This window comes from Pygocentrus nattereri, chromosome 9 (assembly GCF_015220715.1).
Source record: "Pygocentrus nattereri isolate fPygNat1 chromosome 9, fPygNat1.pri, whole genome shotgun sequence".
Taxonomy (NCBI): domain Eukaryota; kingdom Metazoa; phylum Chordata; class Actinopteri; order Characiformes; family Serrasalmidae; genus Pygocentrus; species Pygocentrus nattereri.
The window spans coordinates 38,783,695-38,797,755 of NC_051219.1; the positions used below are offsets into that span (position 1 = coordinate 38,783,695).

The window sequence follows — 14,061 nt, forward strand, 5'->3', positions numbered from 1 at the left end:
GGCTCCTGCTCTGGATTCTGTTGCACTCTCAAACTTGGCAAGCCATACAGCTACAGTGAGACACACTCAGATACACACACACAACACACACAGGTACTAGAACTGCAAAATATATGTATATATCTCTGTTGGATTCACAGTATTGGTCTTCAGAATGCTAATATGAATGAAAGCTGCAGTATGTAAATGTGTGCTGCAGGTAGTAAGGCAAATTTGCACCAACTGTTTTGACCAATTAGCAACCATCATTGGTAAGTAATTAATTTTTACCCAGCAAAACCTAAAATCAAGGTTGTGACCCATAGAAATTTCAGTTGTAAAATGGATAGTTCTGGACCTGAAATCTGACTGGCTGAGCCACGTTTGAAGCAATTGTAACAACTATGTTCAAGATTGTATGACGGTAAGTCAAAGAATTTGACGAAATGACTCGAATGCACAGTGAGGAGCTTCTAAAAGTTCTATATTCCAAAGTCCGGAAGTTATAATTACCGTTCATTACTAGCCCAAATGCCATTACTGCAGTTATTTTTGGTCTTGTGGGATTTCCTCAAAGCACCATCCATGAACCTTTCTCTCAGGGAACATGGATGAAGCCGTTGTCTGACTTATCACTTGCTTTGTTCCTCTTCTCAAACAGTGGTCTCAAACACTGCTATTTTAGAGGATTTATTTGTTAGTATCTCACAGAACCATATACTTATTGTACCATCATGCATGCATTTCATAAATGTTCCTTAACGTGAATGAAAACCTTATTCAAATAAGAATGTTTTTTATTGTTAATTAGTTAAAATGAATTTTTTTGACCAATAGAAGTGGTCAAACAGTTGCATATTTGACAGTAAACAGTTAATCATTTACGTCCTAGCAGTGAGCATCCTGATCAGCTTTAGATGTTCTAGATACATTTCTGTCAGGGGTGGAGCCAGCAGGGGCATGGGGTTGTTGGGGGCTGTCAACATGAACCCTCCTCTTCAGGGGTCCTACAGGTGTGGGCAAAACACACACACGCACACACACACACACACACACACACACACACACACCGTTTATTCCTCAGGGTAGCGGTGGGTGCTGGAGCTAATCCCAGCGGTCATCTGGCAGAAGGCAGGATATACCCTGGACAGGTCGCCAATCCATCGCAGGGCAGACAGACATACAACCCCAATTCCAATGAAGTTGGGACGTTGTGTAAAACATAAATAAAAACAGAATACGATGATTTGCAAATACTTTTCAACCTATATTCAATTGAACACACTACAAAGACAAGATATTTAATGTTCAAACGGATAAACTTTATTATTTTTTGCAAATATTCACTCATTTTGAATTTGATGCCTGCAACACTTTTCAAAGAAGTTGGGACAGGGGCATGTTTACCACTGTGTTACATCACCTTTTCCTTTTAACAACACTCAATAAGCGTTTGGGAACTGAGGACACTAATTGTTGAAGCTTTGTAGGTGGAATTCTTTCCCATTCTTGCTTGATGTACAACTTCAGTTGCTCAGCAGTCCGGGGTCTCTGTTGTCGTATTTTGCGCTTCATAATGTGCCACATTTTCAATGGGAGAAATGTCTGGACTGCAGGCAGGCCAGTCTAGTCCCTGCACTCTTTTACTACGAAGCCACACTGTTGTAACATGTGTAGAATGTGGCTTGGCATCGTCTTGCTGAAAGACGTTGCTTGGATGGCAGCAGATGTTGCTCCAAAACCTGTATGTAACTTTCAGCATTAATGGTGCCTTCACAGATGTGCAAGTTACCCATGCCATGGGCACTAACACACCCCCCATACCATCAGAGATGCTGGCTTTTGAACTTTGCGCTGATAACAATCCAGACAGCCCTTTTCCTCTTTGGCCCGTAGGACACGATGTCCATGATTTCCAAAAAAAATATGAAATGTGGACTCGTCAGACCACAGGACACTTTTCCACTTTGCGTCAGTCCATCTCAGATGAGCTTGGGCCCAGAGAAGCCGCGGGGTTTCTGGGTGTTGTTGATATACGGCTTTCGCTTGTTTTAACTTGTACTTGTAGATGGAGCGACGAACTGGGTTCACTGACAATGGTTTTCTGAAGTGTTCCTGAGTCCATGTGGTAATATCCTTTGGAGAATGATGTCGGTTTTTAATGCAGCGCCGCCTGAGAGATCGAAGGTCACGGGCATTCAATGTTGGTTTTCTGTCTTGCCGCTTACTTGCAGAGATTTCTCCAGATTCTCTGAATCTTTTGATGATATTATGGACTGTAGATGATGAAATCCCTAAATTCCTTGCAATTGCACATTGAGAAACATTCTCAACTGTTCTTAAACAGTTGTTTACAAAGTGCTGAATCTCGCTCCATCTTTGCTTGTGAACGACTGAGCCTTTGAGGGATGCTCCCTTTATACCCAATCATGACACTCACCTGTTTCCAATTAACCTGTTCACCTGTGGAATGTTCCAAACAGGTGTTTTTTGAGCATTCCTTAACTTTCCCAGTCTTCTGTTGCCCCTGTCCCAACTTTGGAACGTGTTTTAGGCATCAAATTCAAAATGAGTAAATACTTGCAAAAAACAAAGTTAATCTGTTTGAATATTAAATATCTTGTCTCTATAGTGTATTCAATTGAATATAGGTTTGAAAGGATTTGCAAATCCTTGTATTCTATTTTTATTTAACCTAACATCCCAACTTCTCATCTACTCTGAATCAGATGTTATTTAGTTAAATATGACAAAGAACAAGTCTCTGAATGTATTACCAGCAAAACATAAGACTTGACAAGGAAAATGTATTACAAGGTACACTAATCAGGCATAACATTATGACCACCTCCTTGTTTCTAAGCTTATTGCCTATTTTATCAGCTCCACTCAGACCAGTGCAACACACACTAACACAACACCGCCATGTCAGTGTTACTGCAGTGCTGAGAATGATCCATCACCCAAATAGTATCTGCTTTGTGAGGGTTCCTGACCACTGAAGAATGGGGTAAAAGGGGGCTACCAAAGTATGCAGAGAAACAGATGGACTACAGTCTGTAATTGTAGAACTGTAGAAAGAGCACCTATATAGTAAGCAGAGCTGATAAAATGGATAGGTAGTGTAGAAACAAGGAGGTGGTCATAATGTTGTTCCTGATCGGTGTATATCACCGTGTATTATAATATACATGTGTATTTTTCTCAGTATTGTGCAGCCTTAATACATGCACACAGTAGAACACCTGGCTTATGTTGGGCTTTGAGGAATAAGCACAAAAACACGCCCTCAGCATTATGCAGTATTAGCGGCACATACCTCCTCAAAAGTCAGGCTTGGTTAACAGAAGGCGGAGTAAGTAATGAGGCCAGAGGTTAGCATGTATAAAGCTGCTGCACACTACTAGCCCACCCACACATGCATAAACCGAACAATCTGCAAATGAGACCAGTGGCCACACACAGTGATCATAGATGCAGAATACAAACACATACATACAAGCAACCACTGCTCCAGAGAGCAGCAAAACAGCGACAGATAAAACAGAAGTGTCTCTGCAGCTAAATTATCCCAGAGGACATGCCCCCTATGGTCTGCTCTGTGGTGAGTATACAGGTGATCTGTCTGCTGACTGATGAGTCAACAGCACAGCAGAAGTGGTTTTCCCCCTGTGAGGGTGTTGTGTCCTACTTCCACCCCAGACTGCTGGGCAGAAACTGTGTGTGTACATATTTAGGGGAAAATGTCCTGACTGTGAAGGAACATAGAAAGACAGTGGTAACTAAAAACAAGGTTAACCTGCCTCATCAAGAGCAGCAAAATGGTCTTGACTTCATGTAGAGACCTTTTTAAAAAAGCTACATTATTCATGTTTTTTAGTCAGAAAGCAAAAATGGAAATGGAAAATGAAACAAAAGCACACACTAAATAAAATATCAGATCTATCAGTTTTTAATTTGTCTACTTTTTACTTTTGTGCTCCTTCCCCCACTTTCACCCCATCCTTGCCATCTTAAAACTGATTTACAGCTGTATCTTCCCCCAAAAAATCTGTTCCCAAACAATATGTTCCCCTTTAAAGACACACTAACATCCATACAAGCAACTACTTTTACCTTCTTTCTCATGTGCATCTAAATTGCTAAAATACAATGGACTGGGTGGATTAGATAATAGATCATTCCCTTGCGTGAGGAAAGTCGAATGAAACAGCAAGAGTTTCCAAAACTGGTTTCAAAGAATGATTAAAAGATAGAGTAAATGGGACTGTGAGAAGAAAACACTATGGGTCTAAAAGAATATGTAGCTTTCAAGAAGCTGTTTAAAAGAAACAGACAAGAAAAATTACACTAGAGTGCTCAAACTGAACATGAAAGATGTAGAGTGTGGTTTTATAAACTGATGAGCCTAAATTCGGAATTTACTTGGAATCGGGAGAAGCAGAAAATGCAACCAGCTTCTAAGACTGAACTTTGGGGGTGTGGAAAAATATCCCTGCAGATTTCTTAGAAAAACTGAAAGCAAATCTTCCAAAAAGAATTGAAGATGTAATAAAGGAAAAGGGTAAACACACAAAAATATGACATATTTGATGCTATATTTCAGATATTGTTATTATGTTTTCTCTTAAATTTTTTTTTTTTTTTTGCTTTTTTCCTTATGCTGAAAATAGATAACGTGTCCTTAATGGCTGTTATAAGTGGGCATTAAATAAATTAAGTTGTGGTCTCTAGGTTCTGCATAGTACTGTACATATAATATGTCTGGGCTATATATATGGCCCCACATCCTGACAAGGTATAAAAATGAATGTGTGTGTGTTGGGGGTGGATCTATGCATACATGCGAGAGAAATAGGTAGAGAGACAGTTTGTTTTGTGCATGATGGAAAAGGCTTTCAAATTGTCACTGAAGACAAAAGAGGCCTTAGTGAGTTCTGACATTTTTGTAATCACACTCACACACACACGGTCAACATCAGCATAGATGCTGACTGAGTTGTATTAATCTTCAGCCTTACACACACACACACACACGCACGTTCATTCACTCTCACTTTATCATGGCTGGGACACCGATTCAGATACAGTACCACCTCTGTGTCCTTAGGCATCAGTTATTACTACTTGACCAATGTTCTCTCTATTTCTCCTGAATGTGCACAGTATTGTACATTTTAATATTTTTTCTATGGATTTTTTTTACTTCCTTTTGTATTATATTTTTGCCTTTATGGTAGCCAGTATCAGCACATTTTCCTTATGTGTGAAAACACATTTGGCTATTTTTGATTCTGAGACTGTACAAATGCCCAGACAGAAGCAGGACACAAAATTGACTTCTGTCTAGTTGTGTTTATTTTGACACCTAAAATCATGTGAAATTAAATATCTTCAACTTACAAACACAAATGTGCTATTAATTGAAAATTTAAAGTGTGCACTTGCAACAGATTTCAGAATAATTTTCAAATAAGTGATAAAATTCCTGACAATAATAATAGATTTATAAAAGACTCTCGCTTGTATCAGGTGGTCGACAGGGCAAGCTGCCGGTGACGGCATTCGAGGCCTTTGACCTGGAGATGAAGAGCTGGACTCGGTACCCATGCATTCCTAGCCGCAGGGCATTTTCCAGCTGTGCGGCCAACGACCGAGCTTTCTTCAGCCTGGGGGGACTGCAGCAGCCCGGACCACACAACTTCTACTCCAGACCACACTTTGTCTCCACAGTGGAGGAATACGACTCTGAACAGGGTGAGCGCTGTTTTCTTCTTCAGACTCTGTCTGTCTCTCTCTCTCTCTCTCTTTCGCATGTACATACACATTAGAACTTGAAATATTTGTTTGAAACCGATGGGACCCTCCTTGTCAGACTGGGTTCAGTTGGTTTAGGTTGTCATTTCCCAAATATGTGTGAACCTCAGAATTCTCACAGTCCGTGCACCATTTTTAATGGATTTTAGGTGCACTTATCCCTGCTTTACTTTTTAACCTTCCTCCCTATGTTCACTACCAAAAAGCTGGTTTAACTGTTGCTGGAGTTAACCCTTTATGTTGTTGACAGAATTTAGCACTGAAGTCCACAAGGTCCACATAGGAAAGTGGATGCACAGGAAATAAAAAGTGAATCAATTCAGGAGAAGAGACATTGGCTGTTTATTAAATATGTATGTAACATGTTCTACATAAAGAAATAGTGTTTTGTGATGAAACAGGTGAAAGCTATCTTGCTATTTCAGCTCTGCACATTATGAGAACAGTGCAGCGTGGAAAGTTTATCCATTTACTTATAGAAGAAATTTACTTAAAGAAAGTCCATTTACTTAAAGAAACTTAAAATTAAATTTTGGACAGCTGATTATTTTACTGCTTCATATTTTTGGTATTGTTTTTTCCTCCCTGGTGTAATGACAGCAATTATTTATACTACAAGGAAATTTAACTGACGTGTCATTAGAAGTATCACATTTTATTTCACTTTGGATGACCATGGGCTGGTTCAGATCGGTTTTGGACAGAATTCTTTTCAGTTCTGGTTAGTTTCAAACTCAGAACTTCATGATGTGTTTCAGGTCTGATTTTAAAAAAAATATTGGTCTTAAGTTTGTTTTAGAATCAAAGTGGTAATATTGTACGTCAGGCTCGGACAGAAATTTATCAGGCTGCATTCAGGTTTGGACACACATCACAATTAAAGCTCTAACACACACACACATATATACACACTATGTGTCCAAAATTATTCAGATGCTAATAAGATTCTTATTAGTAAATACAGCTACCTAAAAGCACATCCATTGCTGAAATAAGCATTTATTTGCACACATACAAATGCTTGTGTAATCTTCAGAGAAAAGCATTGACCAATAGAACTGGACAGTCTTGAGTAGCAACATGAGCCTCTTTGGAGTCATGGTGCAACAAGACCTTTGGGATGAGTTGGAGTGGCATTTGTTATACAGAACTAATTATCCAACATCAGTACTTGATTTACTAATGCTGTTGTGGCTGAATGTGGTCACATCCTCATGGCAATGTTCAAATATCTAATGTAAAACCTTCCCAGAAGAGGAAAGGCTGTAACTGCAGCAAAGTTGGGACAAGCTCCCTATTAATACCTTTGATTTTGTAAGAAATGCTAGATGAGCAGGAGTCTACAAACTTTTGGACATACAATGTCATGTCAGTTTTGTTGCAAATAGGCTACATGTATATAACCTTTAAACATACTAGTGCTAATATGATATTAGACATTTTTTAAACAGTAGCAAGCGTAGTGAAGTCAATTGTGGAGCCCTGCTCAGTCTGCACTAACAAACAGTCATCTGCAAGATATGCAAGATACAAGAGTGAGATGGAACACACCACTTAAAACTGCATTTCATGGATCATTACCTCACTTGTGTCAAATCAAGCAGCAGTTTCACACCTTTTCACGCCTTTGGTTTTGCCAGTGACCATACGGTTAGTCATAAGCTCTTATTCATTAGGCCAGTAGCTCAAGCAGAGATTAGACATAAAGTGTGATGCTGGTCTAAATAATACAGTCAGTGGAGATTTTCCAATTTATTCTCCAATTTGCATTGTACTCCAGTTATATTAGATTTCAACTGTGTCCAGCGAACCAGCGGTCTGTGTAGTTTTGTCCTGCTTAAACACATGCGTGAGTGTCTCACATTAATTCCCTTGACCGTGTTCTTTGCTCTTTGTATGCACACTGCTGTCTGTGTGCTCATACTTTCACTGTTACCCTGAATCCTTTACACTATTTAATTAAATTGTCATTTCAGCCTGCATGAAAGCCACAGTGGCTGTCAGGCTCTGACTACGCCAATGCAGGCCGAGTTTAGAGTACGAGCCACATCAGCTTTTCAGAATTAAGAGAAAGACCCCCTATGGAGCATGAGCCTTTTTCACACAGCAATGTGTGCTGGCTTTCTCATCTCTTATCTTTGCTTTTTCATTTCTTTCTCAGTCTGGCTGTGCATGCTGGGTTTGTGTGCGAGCCTGGGCTTTGTGGAGGGTGATCTCGTCTGTTGATACGAAGCTCAAACTAAACCCTCGACTCATACCAGACTCCAGTCTGCTTATATTAAGCTTTTCCCAAGTCCTCTGGGAGAACCATTATCCAGGAAACTCATTCAGATGGCAGAAGAGAAATGGCTCAGAATAAATGGCAGAAAAGAAAATCAATAAGGCAACGAAAAGCTCTGTAGATTTTGAAGCCCCTGATACCACTTTTGTGATTTTTACCATACCGAATTTTCCAGTGTCATGTCATGGGCTTATTTAAATTAGGGACAAAGACAGTTTCCACATTTAAACTGAGGTAACACACTTTTTGCATGTGAGAGTGTGACCTAATGGCTGGCTGCTCTTTGTCAAATAGGCAAGGTTGCAGGGTGTGGCACAGGGTATAACCTGCTCCATTTTACGGTTTAATAAGGAGCATTTGCATTTAAATGTCTGATCATAAAAATTCACTGCTGTGATTTGTGTGGTTAATGGGAGGCTTTGTGTTAGCTGACTTGCGTGTGTGTCTGTGTGTGTGGTAAATTGATGCTAGCGTGAGGGGCCAGTGTATGTGTAAGTGGCAATCAGTAATTCTATTATCACTTTACCTATTACTGCTGAGGCTCTGGAGAATGTAGGCGAGTGTAATTACCAACCCGCAGTTACAGGCCAGCTCAATTACACGTTCCTGTCCGCTAATCTGCCCATTCACCACACTGACGAACACATGTAATAAGATTGTGTCTGTGTCTTCATGTATGCACTCCTGTTTTGTAAAACCATACTGCTAGTACACCAAGTGTTACACTGTCCCACAGTTCATATATTTCCAACAGAACCAGTTTTATTTTGCTGCAACCGTCTAACCGTTGGCCCTATTATCAGGAGCTTGTGAGCTCGATCCCTGGTGGTGCTACAGCCATCTGTGGCCGGGAGTCCAAGAGAGCACTATAGGCCTCGCTCTCTCTGGGTGGGTAGGATGCCCCCCTTTTCTACCCCATCACTCAACGCAGTGCTACTCAGAGCAGGCATCTGTTAGCATACGTAGCAGTACTGGCAGTTGACCCTTTCCTCTGAGCACGTGTAGCTGTCTAATAACGCTGCGTGAGCGGCAGTTTGTAAAGTGGTAGCTGTCTAGCACAGGTCTCAGAGATGGCCTGTGTTAGCCTTCACCCTCCTAGCACTAGTACTGTTGTGTGATTGGGAGTTCTAACTAGTGGGTGGAACAGGAGATGACTAAATTGGGGAGAAAATCAGGGAAATTCCCCCAAAAAAGTTTTATTTCACTAAAATAGGTTACACGTGAGAAATTTGGCCTTGAACACACTAAAAAGTCCAGATAACTATAGAAGCCTATTTTGTATTCCAGATATGGAATATGAATTAAATTATGGGTTTAAAATGACACACCGTAGGAACCTTATTGAATTTAATTAAATTTACGCATACGTTGCCATTTGCATGTGTGTGTGTGTGTGTGTATGTATGTATATATATATATATATATATATATATATATATATATATATATATATATATGTGTGTGTGTAGTATACAGTAATAACAATATAGTATTGCACTACTTATAGTATACAATATACACTACCAGCATATCTTTGCCACTGTGTAGCTTTATGTTTTCTTCAGTGTTTATGGCCTTTTATTTACTTCTACTTACTTACTCATATCTACCCTATACCTTAAATAACACTGTCTTCTCTGTCTGCATGCATGTAGGCCTGATAGCCTACCTGTTTTCTGTCCTGCCTTTGCATTCGCTTGCTCTCCAGCGTGCCTGCTCATGTCTGCTTGCAGCATATTTGCTCATTCCGCTGCCTCCTTTGGCACCATCAAGGTATGGCGTTCTCAAGGTAATTTGACTATAACTGAAGAAGAGTGGGACAATATCTGTTCAGTTTCATGGCAGACAAATTATTTTGGCAGTTGGAGGCAGTTTTTCTTTGAAAAAGTTTTTCATTACATCATCACAAAAGAAGCACTTTTCAGTTGGCTTAAAGTGTTGGAGGGATTGTGGAGAAACAAATGCAGACACTTGTCATAATTTTTGAAGCTGCACAGTTATTTGCCTCCTCTGGCAAGAATTACACAAAACAGAGCACATGTTAATGCATCAAATACCATAAAGTTTTAAAGTATTGTATTTGGGCCTTATGCCTCCACAGGTGAGATCAATAGAAATGTCCAATTTATAGAATCTCCTGAGTTGGTTGTTGAACAAAACTACATTCTTACATATCTTTACTTTGGTTTCAGGTCTTTACTTCATATACATGAAACTTGTGACTAACTTGAGACTGTAAGCATGCGTATTGATGAAATTTTGCATGTTTTTTTCCCTCCTTCAAATCAAGCTGTTCCAAAGTGTCCTACTTTATAATGCCTCTGGTGGCGTGTGAGTTCATTATACAGCAGGGAAAGGCAGAGCCAGTATAAAAACCCATTTATGACATTTTGTGAATCGATTCAGAGTCTTTCAAGAGAGACATGGTGCATCCAAGAATTTAACATTTTATCCACCCAAATTTCCATCAGCTGTTGATGGGATCCATTGAGATTTGAGTCACTGATGAATATGCATTGCTAGATTACATAGAGGGGCAACACATTCAAGTCTGTGACCCTCAGACAGTTCAGTTTTTGTGCCAGCCATGAACTCTAGAGAGCCCCCTAGACCCAATGCAGGTGGTGGGAGCTGGAAGATTGTTCTCTAAACTTGCATCCATGCTGGAGAACAGCTCCTACTCCTGACAGCACAGGGCAGGTCCTTCAGTGACAGGCTGCTTCACCCCAAGTGTGTGAAGGAGCGCTATCGCAGGTCCTTCTTTCCTGCTGCTGTTAGACTGTACAACCAGCACTGCTCCCAGGAGAACCTCCGTTAGACCTCACATACCTACAGAAATTGAGTGTCACTATACCCGTGTAAAATATTATACCTCATGTGCAATACTTCTTGTGCAGGATTTCTTGTGCAATGCTTTTGCTTATTTTATTTATAGTATATTTTTGTTATTTTTAGTTTACTTTTTATTTTTATATATTTTGTCTATAAGTAACAAACTGTAACCTTGTTAAGAAATTAAAAACATAAAACTGTTACAACAAAATCATTTTCTTCTTTAATTTTGGCCGCCAGTAACAGACAACCTTTTAGCAGTCAGTCCAGTCTGACAGCTAAGCAAGAAGGGTGAGCTGAAAGGTGTTCGTTCACAGTCAGATTCAGCTCTCTATCCGCTGTGCTCTAGTTCACCAGGAGGGTCTCCTGCTCCCAATGCAGGTTATTTGGTTAATTACGAGCGCCGACTTCCTCTCAGCGGAGAGCAGCCCTAGGCTCAGGAGCTGTCTGAGGATCATCTCCCTGCAGCTCCCTCAAAGCAGCGATGCTTAAAAAGCCTGCAAAGAGGTTCGTTAGAGGGAGAGTCATTAACGTTAGAGTCCTCCCGCTGCCAGTACTGCCACTTCTCGTGTTTTCCTTTTACTTTGCCGTTGTCAGGCAGAAGCTCTTCAACAGATATCTTCTCTTTATTTATGACATCTGAGGTGCTAAGAATATGCCGCTCTGCCTTATCTCAGTCTATTTATACCCATAAGCCTGCTTTCCTCACTCCCTGTTGTGGTTTTCAGTCCTCTCTTCATTTCTTGTTCTTGTGTAGTTTTTCCTCTTCACCACTGCTGAGTTCATCCATTTTTTTTCTTTTTTTCAACCACCCTAATCAGATCTGTCCCATCTCTACTACTTTGCTGTATATGTCATTGACTTTTTAGTTCATCAGGCTAATCTGCAGTGGGTTGGTTGAGCTCTGCCTCTGCTGCAGGCATGACTCAGTGAGGCATTTGCGCTACCTTTCAGACTGTTTCTTCTTCAGCAGTGCTTCTGAATCGCTTCAAACCTCCTATATCCCATAAATCCCTTCTCTGCGGACCCAGGCTGATCCCCACAATTCACTGCTAAAAGCGCTCAGCTCCATATGGGGATCCATTCTGGGCTACTGTATTTCACTCGGTTTCATTTACACACAAACGAGCTGCATGAAGTAATCTCCGACAAAATTTGAAATTGTGTGTGTGTGTGTGTGTGTGTTTGTGTGTTTGTGTGTGTGAGACAGAGAGAGAGATTGCAGTAGAGAGACAGGATATACTTCATCAGCGAAATACACTGAGAATATTGTTGTAGACTGAGGCAATGCCAGCAGTACACACTGCTCCTCCTGTATTCATTTTGCAAAGACAGTTATGTAAAAGAAAACCTGAAAAATACAGGGCTTCACACTTCTCCTCTAGCACTGAAGAGAATCAAATATTTATGTCAGCTATTAATTCTAACTTTAGTGGTTTATGGTACTGTTTCTCATTTCTGAGTTTAACGCACAGCTCATTTTACTTCAGATTAAAGAGAGTCTCGTCTTTGTTAAACGTCTCAAAGCTGTGAAGTCTCCTGCAGAAATCTCTCCACTTAGACTTCATAAGCCGAAAGCGAGCTTGATGTTCAGAGTATATTTATTCCTTAGAGTAAGAAGCACCTAAAATGTATGTTGCAATTATTCACTAGTCTCTCATGAATTAATTTGTTCGCATTAAACTCAGGAATATGTCATGCCATAATAACCCTGTCAAAGCAATTTTCAAATCATGTGCGCTTGTTGTTTACTGATGTCATAGTCAATCGGCTCTGGGGGAGGACAGTCTATTAACAGGCAGCAGGGGTGCTACGCTGCTCCTGTGCTCAAAGGTGCTTCAGGCTGGGTCCAAGACGCTGCTTTTTTCTGCCAGCATTACACACCCAACCTTTACCAGAAAAGACAAATTTGATGTGGTTTTTAAGCACATTTGTTTTTTATACACCTCGCCAGGGCTACAACAAACTATTACTTCTGTAATTTATTAAACTGGTTGCTATTTTGGTAAATTATTCAACTAATCTAATGATTATATTTCTGTTATGAAATAAAATACATTAAAAACATTACCTCTTCTTTTATCGCTCACTATTTTTCAGCTTACGACCTGTTTTTCTCTGTTTTACTGCACGTCCAGTCATTTATCTGTTTCCCATTTTTATCACGTTTGTATGATTCTGAGGTGGTAGGTGATTGGTGATATCTGACGCATTATTGACTAAATGTGTCTGAATTAAACACTGTTATGTTTAGGACTTGCATACATGACTGGCATGATTGTTTATTTTGCAGATTTTAATTTGAATTCCAAATTCATCTTGGAGTCTTAGCATTACCTAGCTGAATTGTTGCCTCGGTATGGCATTTTACTACACTGAAGTTAACACTGAGTAAATGTTCCACTCTTCCAATAGATGTTGTTTTCCAACATGTAACCTAACATTTCTGGACTGACATTAGCCATTTAGGCTTGTATGTAAAAGTACATTCCCACAGTCAGTGGGAGCAGAAAACATGTTGGAACTCCTTTCGTTTTGCTTTTGCAGCACTGTCCTGATGCTGTGAAACACCATCTCTGCTTTGCACCACACTGTAACTTGTTGGTTCTTACTTTCATGTCATCAAAGGGCAACAGTATCCAAGGGGCAAAAACACAAATCATACACGGGAAAACTCGTCCAAGGTTCGATACACAAAATATACAGAATAGCAGAATCATGGAACGCTCAGTAATTGTCTAAACAATCCTTCGCAAAGTTCTCAACCTGAGTCCCTGCTTAAATATTAGTAGGGGATGAGCATCAGGTGAAAGGAGTTCAATAATCAGGCGACTGAGAGCGCTGATAGGTGCATGGGGAAACCACGTGACCTGTCTGAGAATCTTGGGGGTTGGAGTTTTCAAAGGCCGAGTCCCCTAGCACGTGATCGATCATGTGGTCTCCCCTAGCACACTTATTTTTTACACAGATATTTCCACAGATGTGACCTTTTATACATTTCATGTGTTATTTCATGTGGATGTCTGTGTCATCACGAGTGTGCCTCCTTACTAGTTGATCTGTTTTCTTCTTAAAACAACAAAAGGGATCTTTCATAATGTATGTCTCTTGGCATGACAGCAGGTACATCTCTATTTTACAGTCTTAAAAAT

The 14,061-nt window shown here is 40.1% G+C and overlaps 1 protein-coding gene across 1 annotated transcript in view; it reads left to right on the top strand.

The window, feature by feature from the left end:
* The window catches only part of LOC108436323 (kelch domain-containing protein 8B), a 124,352-nt gene that overhangs the window by 70,788 nt on the left and 39,503 nt on the right, over nt 1–14,061 (top strand). Inside the window, exon 5 of the mRNA XM_017712744.2 lies at nt 5,512–5,736. Coding sequence (XP_017568233.1) covers nt 5,512–5,736 — 225 coding nt within the window. The remainder of the gene's footprint in view (nt 1–5,511; nt 5,737–14,061) is intronic.